We start from the raw sequence: 14,424 nt of genomic DNA, 5'->3' as shown, positions 1-14,424 counted from the left end.
CCTCCGCGGGCACCCCCCTCGCTCCCACACGCTATTTGAACTCCGGCTCTCCGTCTCGATCCCCTCCCAACCCCCGCCCCCTGGGTAGAGACCCTCGTCGCCTCCTTGGGGTCACCACAATGACTTCCCTTCCCCAGCCCCCTCGCCCGCCAGCAGGGAGGCCTACTTTTGCTCCTCCCCCACTGTACCCTAAATTATTTAGGAAGAAAGGAAGAGATGAGCAGAGGAAGCACACACACCACTCCCTTAATCGCTATGGGTGTCCAGTTCCTGAAGTCAGGCTGTCACTGGGCTCTTGCGTCCTGCTTGCTGGCCTGCACTGACCGCAGCTCCCTGAGGCCAGGGGCCCTGTCCCCTGTATCTTCACATGCTGGGGGGCCAGCGGAGGCCTGGTGTGACGTGAGCACCCCACAGGCTTGCTGAAACGCGAATGAATGGGTGCCCTCTGCTCTAATCCCCGGTTTTGAAACTATCCTGTTCTATTCTGGGGATAAAAGGTCAGAGGCTGAGACTGAGGCCCCCTCCACCTCACTGGAGCCAGATGGGGAGGCAGGACCAGCTCTGATCCCTCCCCAACCCTGGGAGAGATTCTGATCCAGCTGTCATAGCTCTCGGACACCGGGACCAAGGGAGAGGCCCAGAGAGGCAGGAAGACTTGCAGAGGAGCGCCAGGGAGAAGAAGGAGGCTGAGCCGCCCAGGGGGACGGGAAGGAGGGGAGCCGACTTGAGCTTGCTGCCTGGTGCGCCCTGCCCTGCCCCTCCATGCAGTTTCCCATGGGCCCCGCCTGCATCTTCTTGAGGAAAGGCATCGCTGAGAAACAGCGGGTGAGGTGGCGGACAAGGCAGGAGGATGCTGGGCAGGGCAAAGGGAGCCAAGGTGTGGGGGGATGGAGGGCACAGGCGGGGGGCACGTGACCGAGAAGGTAGAATTCGGGGAGCTCAGTGGGCCAGTGAAGTGGGTGAAGGTGAAATCAGAAGTCACCAGCAAAAGGGGGAGAGGGAGGAGACATACAAATAAACGGGGAACTGGGATGTCCCTGTCGATCACCACCTGTTTCTGTGGACACCCAGAGCAAAGATGGTGATGACTCTAGCTGCCACTTAACCAAGGCTCTGCTGTGTGCCCAGCCCTGCGCGGAGGGCTTTGCTTTCCTGCTGTCATTTCATCCTCAGGACCACTTAACAAGGTTGGCCAGCCTTGCGTTCCCATTTTACAGATGCAGGCACTGAGGCTGAGTCACAAAGCATTACAGTTACTGAGAGGCAGGGTCCGTCAGGTCTGTGTGATTCCGGGGGGCTTACTTTTCCTTGTTAGGCTTTCAGATGACCGGAGAAAGAGAGAGAGAGAGGGAGGGAGATGGGGGGAGGGGATAAGAAGAAAGAGAAGCTGGGGGAAGGCTCCAAGGATAAAGGGAGAGGCCAGAGGCTGGTGGAGTTCCCCAGGTGGCGTGCCTCGTACCCAATGATCATCTTGCCCAGACGCTGAGCACTGGTCCCACGCAAACGGCCTCTAACCCTTGGAGAAAGAAAGGGGTGGGTGGGGAAAGAATCAAGGGGGTGTAGTGGGAAGAATTTTGACTCAGAATTAAAATCTCGGTGCTTGCTGCACCTGACCTCGAGGGAGTGATTTAATGTCTCCCTGCCCTGGGAGGGACTCTGCCACTTAGGAGCTGTGTGACTTCAGACCGGTTCCTTAACCTCTCTGTTCCTCAGCTACCTCTCAAGTAGGATGGGAATGCTGTTTGGTCCTACCTCCTGGGGTGGTTCTGAGGTTTAAATGAAGTGACCGTGGACACCCAGCACAGAGTTGGCACTCTGAGCACGTTAGCTGTGATGCCAAGCCTTGCTTTCTTGTTCCGGAGAAAGGAGGGGATTGGATGCCCTGGCATCGAAGGCCCCTTGCAGCACAATAGGATGGATGTCTGGTCAGGAAAGGCAGAGGGAGAGAGATCAAGATTCTGGGATAGGAGAGAGGAAATGGGAAGTGATGAGGAAAGGGCTAGAAGCAGTCAGGGGTGGGAGTCAGGAGGTGGGAGAAGGAAGAGGAGGGGGGGTGGAGGAGAGACAGGGAAGGGGAGGGGTCGCTTGGAGGACGGAGGGGACACGTTTGGAGAAGTAGATATTGGAGCCCTGACCCTCTCCAAACTTCCTCTCCCTGCATTCCTTTCCAGGAAAGACCCCTGGGACAGGATGAAATCGAAGGTAACCTCTGTCCCCAAATGCCTCCTCATTGTCACCCACCACTAGGCTGCTTTCTGTGCATCTCAGGGTAGACCCTTCCCACGAAAGCTTCCCACCCCTCTCCCCACTCAGCTGTGATTTTGTGGAACCCCTTCTCATGGTCGCTTCGGGTCCTCCCAAAGTGTGCAGAAGGGACGCCCATCCCTAAGTGTCTCAGAGACCCAGGAGGGACACGGGCGTGAATTTTAAGATGAATCAAAAACTATTGGTTTTTCTTTGGGTGGTTTGGAAGTTTCCCATAGTTTTTTTAAAATTATTTCTTCATTTGTCAGAGAGAGAGAGCATAAGCAAGGGGAGTGGCTGGCAGAGGGACAAGCAGGCTCCCCGCTGAGCAAGGAGCCCGATGCGGGACTCGATCCCAGGACCCCGGGATCATGACCTGAGCCCAAGACAGACGCTTAACTGACTGAACCACTCAGGCGTGCCCCCCATAATTTCACCCCACAATTTGGAGGACCGCTGTGCCTTCGCTTTGCGGTCTCACGGATCATTCCTCTCGCACGTTGCAATCTCCGTCCACATTTCATAAGTGACTCCTTTGGGAAATTCTGGTTTTCAAAGATGTCTTCTCCTTTGCGGAGTCTCTAGTCAGTGCTTCTCTGACGGTTTCAAGGGATGCCAGTCTTTCCCATGGGCTGTTTCAGGTTCCCCCAAAGTCCTTCCCTCTTAACTTCCAGAGCTTCGGGAAGCATTTCTTGAATTCGACAAGGACAGAGATGGTTTCATCTCCTGTAAGGATCTGGGGAATCTCATGAGGACGATGGGTTACATGCCCACCGAGATGGAGCTGACTGAACTGGGCCAGCAAATCCACATGAACTGTGAGGCCGGGCCGGGGAGAACCGCTGCGGGTGGGGGTGGGCAATGGTGGAAGGCGGAGGGATGGGGAGGCTGAGCCGGAGGGAAGGGGGAGGGTAGGGGTCGCTAGGAGTCTGGAGCCAGCACTTCAGGCTGGACTCAGGGAGGCAGCGTTTGCAGTAGATAAAAGGGTGACTCTTCGAGGCAGATCTGGGTCCAAGACCCGCTTCTATCATTTACTGATTATGGTGCTTTTGAAACGTGGAGTCAGCTCCCCGTCTTGAGTCTCGGCTTCCCCATCTGTCAGGCGGAGACCATGTCACCTCTTGTGGGATTGCGATAAAGGAGCTGACGCAGGTCAGGCTTTGCCCCCAGTGAACGGTGATCGATGGGGTGGTCACTACCACGACCACCGACATGCATCGGCGGAGGGCAAGACTGGAACCGCATTTGCCGCTGGAAACAAACTTGGGGTGCATTTCAGAGCTCATTTCGAGAAGGAAGCCGGGACAAAATTGCTCTAGGGTTTGCTTCCGGGTGTGCCACAGAGTAAACAAGGTCGAGCACGGATGGGATCCCGTTCCTATCTGGAAGCGATTTGGCTCCCACTGAATTCACGCTCCCCCTTCGACAGACCGACAGATGAGCGAATGTAGATCTGAACCAGTTAAGAGATTTGCCCAAGGTCACAGGGACCGCTAGTGACTTCCTCCCCACGCACCCGGTCCACCCCGGTTGGGATTAGAGGGGCCCTGGGGCCCGTGTTGGCCGAGACGGAAAGCTCTTGGAAGGCAGAGAGATCGGAGCCTTGAACAGACCTTGAACGGGTCCAGCGAGGTCATGGGGGGGGGGGAGTTGGTTACGTGGCATCTCACTAAACCTGCCTCTTCCGTCCACAGTGGGTGGCCGTGTCGACTTTGACGATTTTGTGGAGCTGATGACCCCCAAACTGCTGGCCGAAACGGCAGGGATGATCGGTGTCCAGGAGATGAGAGATGCCTTCAAGGAAGTGAGTTAAGAGGTTCATGGTGTTGGTGCTTGAAGGAAACCCCAGAGGTCTGCAATTGGTCTTCAAGTGTGGACGGAACCCCCCCCAAACCAAGTTTTTTGGAAACTATAATGGGATTTATAGGAAAGGAAAATGACGTCTTCCGAACACTTGCAAGGCACGAGGCCCTCTACACGTGCTCTCTGGTCTGATCATCATAAAAAACAGGAGGGGTAAGCTGCCACTTACCCTGGTCATGCATACGAGGACACTGAGGCTCATGGAACTGACAGATCTTACCCGAGGTCCTGCCATCCGCAGAGTACATGTTAGTTCCTCTAATCTCCGTGCCTGTAATGGGAAGAAGGCATCCAATAATTTGAGATCCCAGAGGGGAATGCAAAGACATAATCTGGTTTAACCCACTTGTAGAGATGCTTAAAAAAGAGACGAGGGAGGGCGAGGGGCTGGCTGAGATTGACTTTCGTCCCCTAATAAAATGCGTTCCCCGGGGACACCTGGGTGTTTCAGTGGGCTAAGCGTCTGCCCTCAGTATATGGCAGGTGTGACTGAGGAACTCATTTTTCTTCATTTTATCGAATTTTGAGTAGTTTCAATTTGATTATTTATTTAATTTTCCTTCACAGTCCACAGAATATAAATTCAGTTTGTTTGAATTTAAAAACACATACACTGTTCAGTTACTGGGAAACGCTCCTTTTGGAAAACCTTGGATGCGTGGGTCTACCTTTTCTTTCTTTCATTTTTTTTTTTTTGAAAGATTTTATTTATTTATTTGAGAGAGAGAGCGAGCAGGAGCGGGGGCAGGGGAAGGGGCAGAGGGAGAAGCAGAATCCTGGCTCCATGCGGGGCTCCATCCCAGGACCCTGAGATCGTGACTTGAGCCGAAGGCAGATGCTTAACGGACCAGCCACCCAGGCGCCCCTGATTTGTTTTAAATGAACATGAATGCGAGGCCCTGATGTGTGGACCAGGATGGGAGCCAGAGGACCAATCGGGGGGGGCTGTCATGATAGTCCAGGCAAGAGAGGATTGTGGCTTTGGCCAGGTTAAAATCAGCGTGGCTAGAAAAGGATAGTTAGTTGCCCCACCTGCTCGGGACATAGAGTGTACGAGACTTTCTTGTAGATTGGTTAAGGGTGTGCAGCATAGAGATTTGAAAACAGTTCCTTAATTCAGCCAATTTATCCAGTGCGTACCGTGTGGCAGGCACTGTTTGGGGGCCTGGGCCCGGGGCAGTGAACAATGCAGGATGGTGTCGGGGATTGACATGCTGGCGCGCCATGTGCAAAAGGACTTAGCTTAGTTCCTGACCCACAGTAAGTGGTCAGTAAACACCGCTCTTGGGATTGTCGTGCTCGTGGCTGACATCACCCCTCTGCTCTGGTCAGTTTGACACCAACGGAGACGGGGAGATCACCCTCGGGGAGTTGCAGCAGGCCATGCAGAGGCTTCTGGGAGAGCAGCTCACGCCCCGCGAGATCTCGGAGGTTGTGCAGGAGGCCGACGTGAACGGAGACGGTACCGTCGACTTTGAAGGTGACATGGTGTGGGGACAGCTGCTGGCAGACACTTAACCCACTGAGCCACCCAGGTGCCCCTGCAAAAGCTAAATTCTTAATGCAATAGTCAAGTGCATCCATGGTCTGCCCCCCCCACTCCGCATTTCAACAACCTCTCTCTGAAAGCTGTGCTCTGGGGCAGGCTTGGCCCCTGCTCTGTGTCCTTGACATCCTGTTCCTTTCTCCCTGACCTTCCTTCCGCTTCCCGCACCTTCCCCGTCCGTCAGTGCATTCTTAGGTCTTATCCATCCCTCGGGAATCGGCACAGCCCAACCTCTTCCAAGAAGCTTCCCTTCATCTTGAGCTGGGTGTGTCAGCCCCCGCTCTGTAGTCCCACAGACGTTTTTCTGCTCCCCTCCCTTCAAAGGGAGTCGTCACCGCAGACCTTGCTGCATTGAGTTGTGTTCGCCCCCCGGGCTGTCAAAGCCCGGAGGGCGGTGACGGTGCTCTCTGGACCATCTGCTCTGGCATTCCCAAGAGGGAAGCTTGGTAGATATTTATTGCGTGACTGCAACTTAGTAAATGTTTGCTGGATGCCTGTTGGATCTCGCCAGGCTCAGGTGTGCCGGGGGCATCCCTGGAAATCCAGACGAGGTGGGAGGCAGATCCCCAGGCAGCGGAAAGACAGACTGACCTCAGGACCTGGGTGGGGCCCCAGAGGTCACCTGGCATGGAGTCATGGAGCACAAGTCAGGGGCATCCTGCGTTCGTTCCAGGCTTTGCCACTCACCGTCCACCTGACCTCAGGTGCTTTGGGCAACCTCACTGGCCTCCGTTTGCCTATCTGTAAAAATGGTGTTTACTCCTCCAGGGTTGGCTGAAAAGATGAAATCAGTTCATCATAGTTATTAGTGAATACACACAGTGTGGGCTCGAAAGCGAATGCTGGCTTCTCTTACAGACAGGCCCCTCACCAGGGACTTCTCTTTGCAGAGTTTGTGAAGATGATGTCTCGCTGAGGAGGTTCTGGAAACCCCGTTCACTCCCCACCCGGCCAACGTGGACCAAGCACTTGCTGAAGACCAGATCCCCCCGGGCCCGTCCAGGAGAGAGGGTGGGAGGGTGCGTGGGGACCGGCCCTACAGAGCATGAGTTGAGGCTAGCCCGAAAGTGATCGCTTTGCCTGGATGGCAGGGTGGGGTGAGGGGTACCTCTCTAGAATGAGATTAAGAAGGAAGAGTCTACGTATGGAAATGAGATTGGGACTAGGATCGGTGCTGCTCCCCCAGTTCCAAAGGTTAATGACTTCTTTTGACTTCGTGTAATCCCCAATGCCTGTGACCCACCAGAGTCTCATCCCCAGCGTCCTCTTGGGTCCGACTCCCAAAAAACTTCAGCCCGTAGTCCACCCTTCCCCCTTCTTGCTTCCAATCTCCTCAGTTTCTTTCTGTCGCTAAGAGGGAGGCATGCCAATCTTGGGGCTACAAATGGGGTTCCTGATAAGACTGGGCTTGGAAATGGTTAATTAAAGACACTTCCAAAGTGAGCTTAGCCCGTTTTGTTGATTTCCCGGAAGCTCAGTCTGTTTTTTCCCTCCAGCCTCCTACTTCCTTTTCCTTGTGCAAGATACTCAGGCCACTGAATTAAATCATAAATCTGGATTACTAAGGTTTAGGGCAAGCTGATCCCCGATGGAGGGGGGATTAATCTGCAAAATGTCATCCTGCAAAGAGAAGGGGGGACGGGGAGTTCTCAAATTCTCAGCTCAGCCAGGTGGTGTGGAAACCATTCCTGGGAACCCCAGCCCCCCTTGTTGGTGCGCCCTGGGCACTCCGGGAGATTGCCTCTGTTAGGGGGGGGTGTCGTGCCAGCACCCACACCCCGACTCTGACTTGTGCCCTGAAACCGGAGGGTCTGTTCCTCCTCACCTCCACCTGCGGGCAGGACGCTCCAGGAATGCAAGGTCCCCAAAGTACAGGATTCGTGTCCCACCTTCCACCAGGTTTTCAAGCATGGGCTCCCTTGGTGAATGAAATACACCCCCTCCCAGGGAGCTTACACTATAAAGGGAGGAGACAGACACGGAACAAAATACACGAGTACATATAATCCTAGTTAGTATGGTAGAAGATGGTAAGAGATATGGAGAAAAATGGAGCAGGAAAGCGGTTTAAGGGGTCTGGGAATGAGGAGGAGTCCCCGTTCCATGTAGGGGCATTAGGGAGTCTACTGAACACCAGGGGCATATCCGGGGGAAGAGCACTTCCAGCACAGTGTAAGGTGAATGCAAAGGCCCTGAGGCAGGAACGTAGCTGACTGTGTTGGAGGAATGGCGAGAGGCCATGGTGGCTGGACAGGGGTAGGTGGTGGATCAGGGGTTAAGCCGTGTACGTTTCGAGGCCAGTCTGGGGACCTTGGAGGATTTTGAGCAGAGGAGTGACATAATCCATATCACCTTTTAAAATATGGCCTCCACCTCCTGCCTCAGCTCCATCTCATTCCATCCAGGTACCTGTCCTTCTGCCCATCCCACTCGTCACTCACCTACTCAGTGTGATATTTGCTGAGTCCCTCTGTGTGCCGGGCGTTATTCCAGGTGATGGAAGTAGAGCAACGATAAGGTAGTTGACCTCAAGGAGCTCGCATTCTAGAGCCACACGATCCAGTGGGAACTTCTGCGATGATGGAATGTTCTAGATCTGTGCTGTTATGGTACCCACTCGCCACATGTGGCTCCTGAGTTTTAAACGTGGTGAATGAGGCTGAGAAACTGAGTTTCATTTTTATTTTACTAAGTTAACATTTTGTCAACACTGATTTTATGAATGACGTCAGGAGGGCAAGGGGAAGGGCATTCCGCACAAGGAAGGCACAGAGGCTGGAGTCAGCATGGTGGCTTCAGGAATAGGGCAGTGGCTGGAGGGTACCGAGTGAGGGGGCAGTGGTAGGACGTGTGTGAGGGAAGGCTTCAGACCAGCAGGGGGCACGTGTGGAATCTGGGGGCAGGAGAGATGGGTTTCCTGCGGCGTGTTTGTATGTGGTTAAGGGAGGATTGATCATCTGGTGGTTCTTGAGCTGCAGTGGAATGAGATCTCTGGGCTTCTAGAATGTCTGTGCAACACCATTTTAGACAATCAGACTGGTACTGAATATGGCCAAATGGTTAAAGCTATTCCTGATGGCTTCACGCAGTGTGGGATAGTGGTAGCGGCTGCTCCGTGCTTCATGATAGAGGAGGAGGGGGAAGAGCGGGGCGGGGGGGGGGAGGGAGGAGAGCAACAACGTGGTGATACATCTGGGCTCACGGGAAACAGATTCTGTCATCCATTAGTGATGTCTGCCATGGGCATGGGGAAGGAATAGTCAAGGTAGTCTTGCAATGAATTTTTTTTTAATTCTTCATTTAAATTCAACTTAATTAACATATACTGTATTATTAGTTTCAGGGGTAGAATTTAGTGATTTGTCAGTTGCATATAACACCCAGTGCTCATTACATCGAGTGCAATGAATTTTCTATCTTCTGTTTACTTACTAACTTATTTATTAATGATTTAACAAGTATCTATAAATGCTCCACCCAAATCTATGGTCTTCCAGAAAGAGAGAGCAGGCTGCAGTTCCTTCCTCAGGCCCCTGGGCTGAGAATCTGACCTGCCCCCATGAGACTCACCAACCCAGTCCCGAAAGCTTCCTTCACCACACATTCCGGTCCCTCACCATATCTCTCATTCCAGGAAGCACCAAGGGCAGCCCTAGGGTTAACTGTGGGCTCCTTTATTGGTGGTTATGCCACATTTCCCCTCTGTTCTTCACCAAGGACCAAGTGATAAAGCAAAATGGCGGACAAGGTATTTCTAAAAGCGATTAAACTTGAAAGACTCAATGAAAAAGACGAAGCAGGTTCTAGACTTGGCATGTCCGTCTTCCTCTGAAGATGTTTCTCATCCCCTGGAAAATAGAATCACAAGCCAGCATTCAGGTGATAGGTACGCACTGACTCAAATGTAATGTGAATACAAAAGTATTGTATTGGTTGTCAAGACTGAGCCAGAAGATGAGGAGGCTGAGCCAAGAGCGGTTAGACACCCCTGCCCCTCACCTGGCTCATGGGGGCTGGAAGCCCCTGACCATGAGAACCCTAACCTCACCTCTACTAATATGTTTGGTGGAAGAGGGACCTGAAGAAGGTAGTTGTGCTCTGGTGGACAGGAATCAGTGGCAGGGCACTGAAAATGTTCTTCATTCTAGACACAGCCTGGGGATGACTTGGTATTTCTTGGTTTTGTTGTAGAGTGTGTGTGTGCAAGTGGGGGGTGGGGGGGGAGAGGGAGAGAATCATAAGCAGACTCAGTGCTGAGCCCAGAGCTGGACTTGGGCTCAATCCACGACCCTGAGATCATGACCTGAGCCAAAATCAAGAGATGCTTAACCCACTGAGCCACCCAGGCGCCCCAACTTAGGGATGTTTGTAAATATCCACCCTGTTAAGATGGTACCCAGAGCCCCAAGCCCACTCCTTTGCCTCTCCTCAGTTCCGGGAAGATAATTTTCATGACCAAGCCAGAATTCAGGAGGAGTCACTAATATTGGTGTCACTCATAAGGCACATGCATCCTAAGGGCAAATATTGCTAGAAACACCAGAGTTGTCCACACGTCTGACAAAAGGGCTTCTGTTTGTGTTTAAATTCCAAAACCACTGAGTGATTAGGTCAGTGGACCCATGCAGGAGGTCTGGAGAGTTTCCACTGGCCTTAGCCAGAGGAAAGGCCTGGAACGGGGAGTGAGGTTGGTCCTGCGGAGAGAATTGAGGACTAATGTGTGAAGGTGGGGGAGGGACCCACACGATGGGGAGCAGAAGTGACCCCCACCTTTTCCTCCATTGGCTACTTAGTGATGGGGGTAGCAGATCAGCAACCTAGTTCCATGGCTTCTGGGGACCAGAGAAGTCTTGGTGATCTCCTTTCAAGCTTATCTTTTCTTCTCACACTACAGTGTGAGAAATTCCATTTTCCTATCTGGCACACCCAAGGCCTCCAGGACCTAAAACTTGGCATGATACCTTTCTGCATCTGAAAGACTTCATCCACCTCCTTCTAATTTGGGAAGCTATCCCAGTCTTCCCCCCCCCCCCTTCACCTCATCTCTGGGTCATGGAGCTCACACTGCTGGGAACTGCAGTGAATCATGCTGGAAGGACACAGCATTGCCCTGGGTATGTTAAGCCTCTCACCTTTGCATCAGCAATACACCCAGGTGTGGTCCCGGTCATAGTTGTAAGAGGTTGCACACCACGTAAGGTTCTGCTTTGTTCCTTTGTCCGTACAGTTAAAATAATTCTTGTTTTTATAGTTGAATGGGAAGTGGCAGGGAAAGCCAGGAACCAAGGAGGAAATTCCTAGGGAAAAGAAGGGGATAGGACAGTGGTTACCCCTGTGCCTTTACGATATGGTGAAGGCTTAGGCTTCAGAGCCCACCCTAAAATCAAAATTTGGTCCATATTTCCTGTGGGTGTGTTGTTTGGGCACTGTTCAGAGGCTCCCATTAGAGGAGAGAAATATCAGAGAGATTTTCTTCCCTGGGAAGCTATTTGAGTTTAACTCAATGGGATGTGGAATGGGGAACAAGGGCAGAGTGAAAGCACAAGGATTCCTGGCAGAGGAAGAGAGAAGGACAGCGTCACGTCACCAGGGGACCAGGGAGTAGAGTGGGAAGCACAGAGAGGACATATTACAGGGACTCCTCTTTATTCACAGATCCTCAATGTGCGAATTAGCCACTTGCTAAAATTTATTTGGACCCCAAATCAATCCTGGTGGGGCTTCTGTGGTCGTGTGTGGACCAGCACCCACATTTCTGGGTGAAGCCCGGCAAGGCTGCACCCTGCCTTCTCCACGCAACTCTCGCGCAGTAGACGAGGGTTAAAAATGCCCAAGAGGAGTGCTGAAGAGCTGTCCAGAGTGCTGAAGTTCAGGCAGCCTGGGATGTGCCTTGTGGGGAAATATTGTGTTATATTTACAGAGAAATGTTCTATTTTCCTTCCTTGAGGGCTTCTAACCTCATCATCCACCAAATCTACGTTTGTTCTCCTTTGTTAGCAAAATTATCCAAAACATGCAATGGCGCCAAAAGATCGCCACGTGACTTCTTCATGTCCTTCTAGAGCATTGTCCAAACAGTCCCTAAGGGTCACCTGATTCTCTTGCTCAGTGTCAGCAGACTTTTTCTAGAAAGGGCGAGATGGTAGGTGTTTTCAGCTTCATGCCTTATACAGTCTCTGTCTTTATATATGGGCCCTGAGATTTGAATATAATGATCCTTCTTTGGACTTTTTTCAAACATATAAAAATGTAAAAATGATTCTTAGGTTGGGGGACAAAAGAAGAGCTGGTCTAGATGTGGCCCAAAGTCAGGATGCGGTTTGCAGACCCCAGCTCTAGGGAAACAGAACTTTGTCTAACATCACTTGCTGTTGTATTGGTTGGAGGCCCCAACTCTGGAACTTGTAGAAGACTGATATATCATGAATGGTTTTTGTTCAACAGAGATGCCAGTAATATCTGTCTGGTAGACAAGATAACCACAAATGTTTGATTGCCCTTTAGATATTCATGGATTTTATAGCTAACTTAACAACCTTGCTTGTGTTCAACATCCTTCTCTTCACTGACTTACTATATTTCTTATAATGTCCCCTGAATTGGGGGACATTATAATGTCTTATAATGTCATTATATGTCTCATATTTTTGTCTTATAGAATGTCTTCTATTATATAAGACATTCTATGTCTTTTAATGTCCCCCTGTCCTTCCAGTTCCCTTGTTAATAGATTTTTTTTTTCAAGCCCCAGTGTGGGGCTTGACCTCACGACCCTAAGATCAAGAGCTGAGATGAGATCAAGAGTTGGACTCTTAACCAAACGAGCCACCCATGCACCCCAGATTTTTTTAAACCTTAGCATGTGCTTACCCTATGTTTGTACAAGCGAGCATTTGGTGTTTCACATTTTGAAAATCTTATGTTGGCCCCTTTCTCTTGGATCTTAAGTGGCCCGTATTTTGCCTGTCACACTGTCGCATTGTTTATGTTCTTTGCTCATCAGATCCAAGAGGAAGGGACCCTGCATTACTCATCACCACTGCCCAGCACGGTGTCTGGCACACAGTAGGGCTGGAGTAGGTGTTTGCTGAGTAAATGAATGAAGCAATCCACCGTGTCCACCCAGTCCCCTTCCCTGGATTACTAGTGTCGGCACAGAGGCTCCACTTCCCATCCTCATCCATGTTCTCCGTGGTTGGGCACCAGAGCTTGTTGTTTTCATCCTCAATGCATTCAAAGATCGTGCTATTTCTGTAGATGGAGGGGAAGATGCAGGGCTTGCTGAAAGAATTTCCCCCATACTCTGAAAATAATCATGGAAAGGTCACAGGGACAAAAAGAGACAACAAAAAGAGCTTCCATTTATCACACATGAACCAGGCGCTGTGTTTTATCTCACGAAAGGCAACGTAACATTGAACATGCCCAGTCGAGTTCCTGGTGATGTTATTATGTCCACTTTGCATACAAATTAGAGCCCAGACTGTCAAGGACCACACAGTTTACCGTCTACCTGCATAAAGGCTTTTGTGTTCCACAGGCTTCATCAACAGAGTTATTGTGAGATTTAAGGATAAGGTTGGTAGGGTTAAGGACGTAAGAGATGGATGGCTAGGGCAAAAATATAATTAAGGCTTTATATGGGATTAGGATTTTTGAGTGCTGAGGGAAGAACATAAGATTTTATACAGGAATAAGTGTGCTCATTGATAGGTGCCTCGCATGAATCTTCATCTCAAAGGAGGCAACACTACTTAGTGAGGAAGCATGGGCATCAGAGCCATATGGACTTAAATTCAAATCCTAACTCTGACGTTGCCTAGGAGTGTGACCTTGGGCAGGACTTAATTTTACTGTGACCATTTATTGAATAGGGGGGAGAATAGCATCTCATTGAGCTTCCATGGGAAGGTTCAATGGAAGGTTATATATAGAGGTCCTGGATCAGAGTGTAATACAGAGATAGCTCTAGAATGAATGGAGGTCATTAAAAAGTGAAGAATTAAGATGAAATATTAAGGAAGGGTCCGGAACTTGGTGAATCTGCTAATTGCCAGTTCTGGCAACAGAAATAATTGAAAACAAATGTCAGGACTACAGTCCATGGTTTTGGTTCTCGGGACAACTAGATTTTCCATGCTAACATTGGGGACTCGGAGGAACATGGCCTCAGGACATTCCTTTCTCCTGTGGTTGTCCTAATGTACTCTCCAAAGAGACACTTGGTTCCTAGAAGTTTTGCTCCCATTGCTCTGCTCTCCCCTGTGCCACCATCCCCTCAGGAGTATCATTGCTCTTTCCACTCCTCCCCACCAAACACCCCATCCCTGCTCCAGTGCCTCACCATTGGTTTCACAGTATTTCCACTGCTGCTTCTCATCAAAGTTGGAGGTGACGGAGCACCACAGCCTTCCGAGGAAGCTGCCTTCTGTGATGCAGCTGTTATGGGACCTTCCTCGATAGATGAAGGGGAAGATGCATCGTGGGTAATCTGTACGGAAAGGAGTGCATGAGTGGTTTGACTTTCTCCAGCCATTCACGGGACAGTCATTTAATCGCCCGTCCATCCATCCACCCATCCATCCATCCATCCATCCATCCATCCATCCAACTATCCATTAGCCACCAAAGTACAGGACAAGCATCAAGTCTGGAAGAGATTTTATTCATTCATTTCATCAAGCAGTTCATAAAGAGAGCCTCTTCCTGTACTTTCACCCTCAAAACGTCCCCAACAGAGTTCCCAATCTCAACTATGGCACCCCCACCTG

At 50.9% G+C, this 14,424-nt stretch overlaps 2 protein-coding genes across 2 annotated transcripts in view; one reads left to right on the top strand and one right to left on the bottom strand.

Annotated features, from left to right (window-relative positions):
- Positions 1–716: 716 nt before the first annotated feature.
- On the top strand, positions 717–7,096 carry CABP5 (calcium binding protein 5). The gene is made up of 6 exons (XM_008684498.2): positions 717–825; positions 2,172–2,202; positions 2,919–3,062; positions 3,939–4,048; positions 5,440–5,587; positions 6,544–7,096. The coding sequence occupies exons 1-6, from the start codon at positions 763–765 to the stop codon at positions 6,567–6,569; spliced, it is 522 nt and encodes a 173-aa protein (XP_008682720.1). The 5' UTR covers positions 717–762; the 3' UTR covers positions 6,570–7,096.
- Positions 7,097–10,792: 3,696 nt separating this feature from the next.
- Positions 10,793–14,424, bottom strand: part of ELSPBP1 (epididymal sperm binding protein 1) — a 12,819-nt gene continuing 9,187 nt past the window's right edge. Inside the window, exons 3-5 of the mRNA XM_008684497.1 lie at positions 13,998–14,144; positions 12,798–12,956; positions 10,793–10,950 (exon numbers count right to left, since the gene is read on the bottom strand). Coding sequence (XP_008682719.1) covers positions 10,793–10,950; positions 12,798–12,956; positions 13,998–14,144 — 464 coding nt within the window. The remainder of the gene's footprint in view (positions 10,951–12,797; positions 12,957–13,997; positions 14,145–14,424) is intronic.

The sequence above is a fragment of the Ursus maritimus genome, unplaced genomic scaffold (assembly GCF_017311325.1).
Source record: "Ursus maritimus isolate PB19 unplaced genomic scaffold, ASM1731132v1 scaffold_19, whole genome shotgun sequence".
Taxonomy (NCBI): domain Eukaryota; kingdom Metazoa; phylum Chordata; class Mammalia; order Carnivora; family Ursidae; genus Ursus; species Ursus maritimus.
The sequence above is the reverse complement of the archived record's forward strand: the minus strand, read 5'-3'. Positions and strand labels throughout refer to the sequence as shown.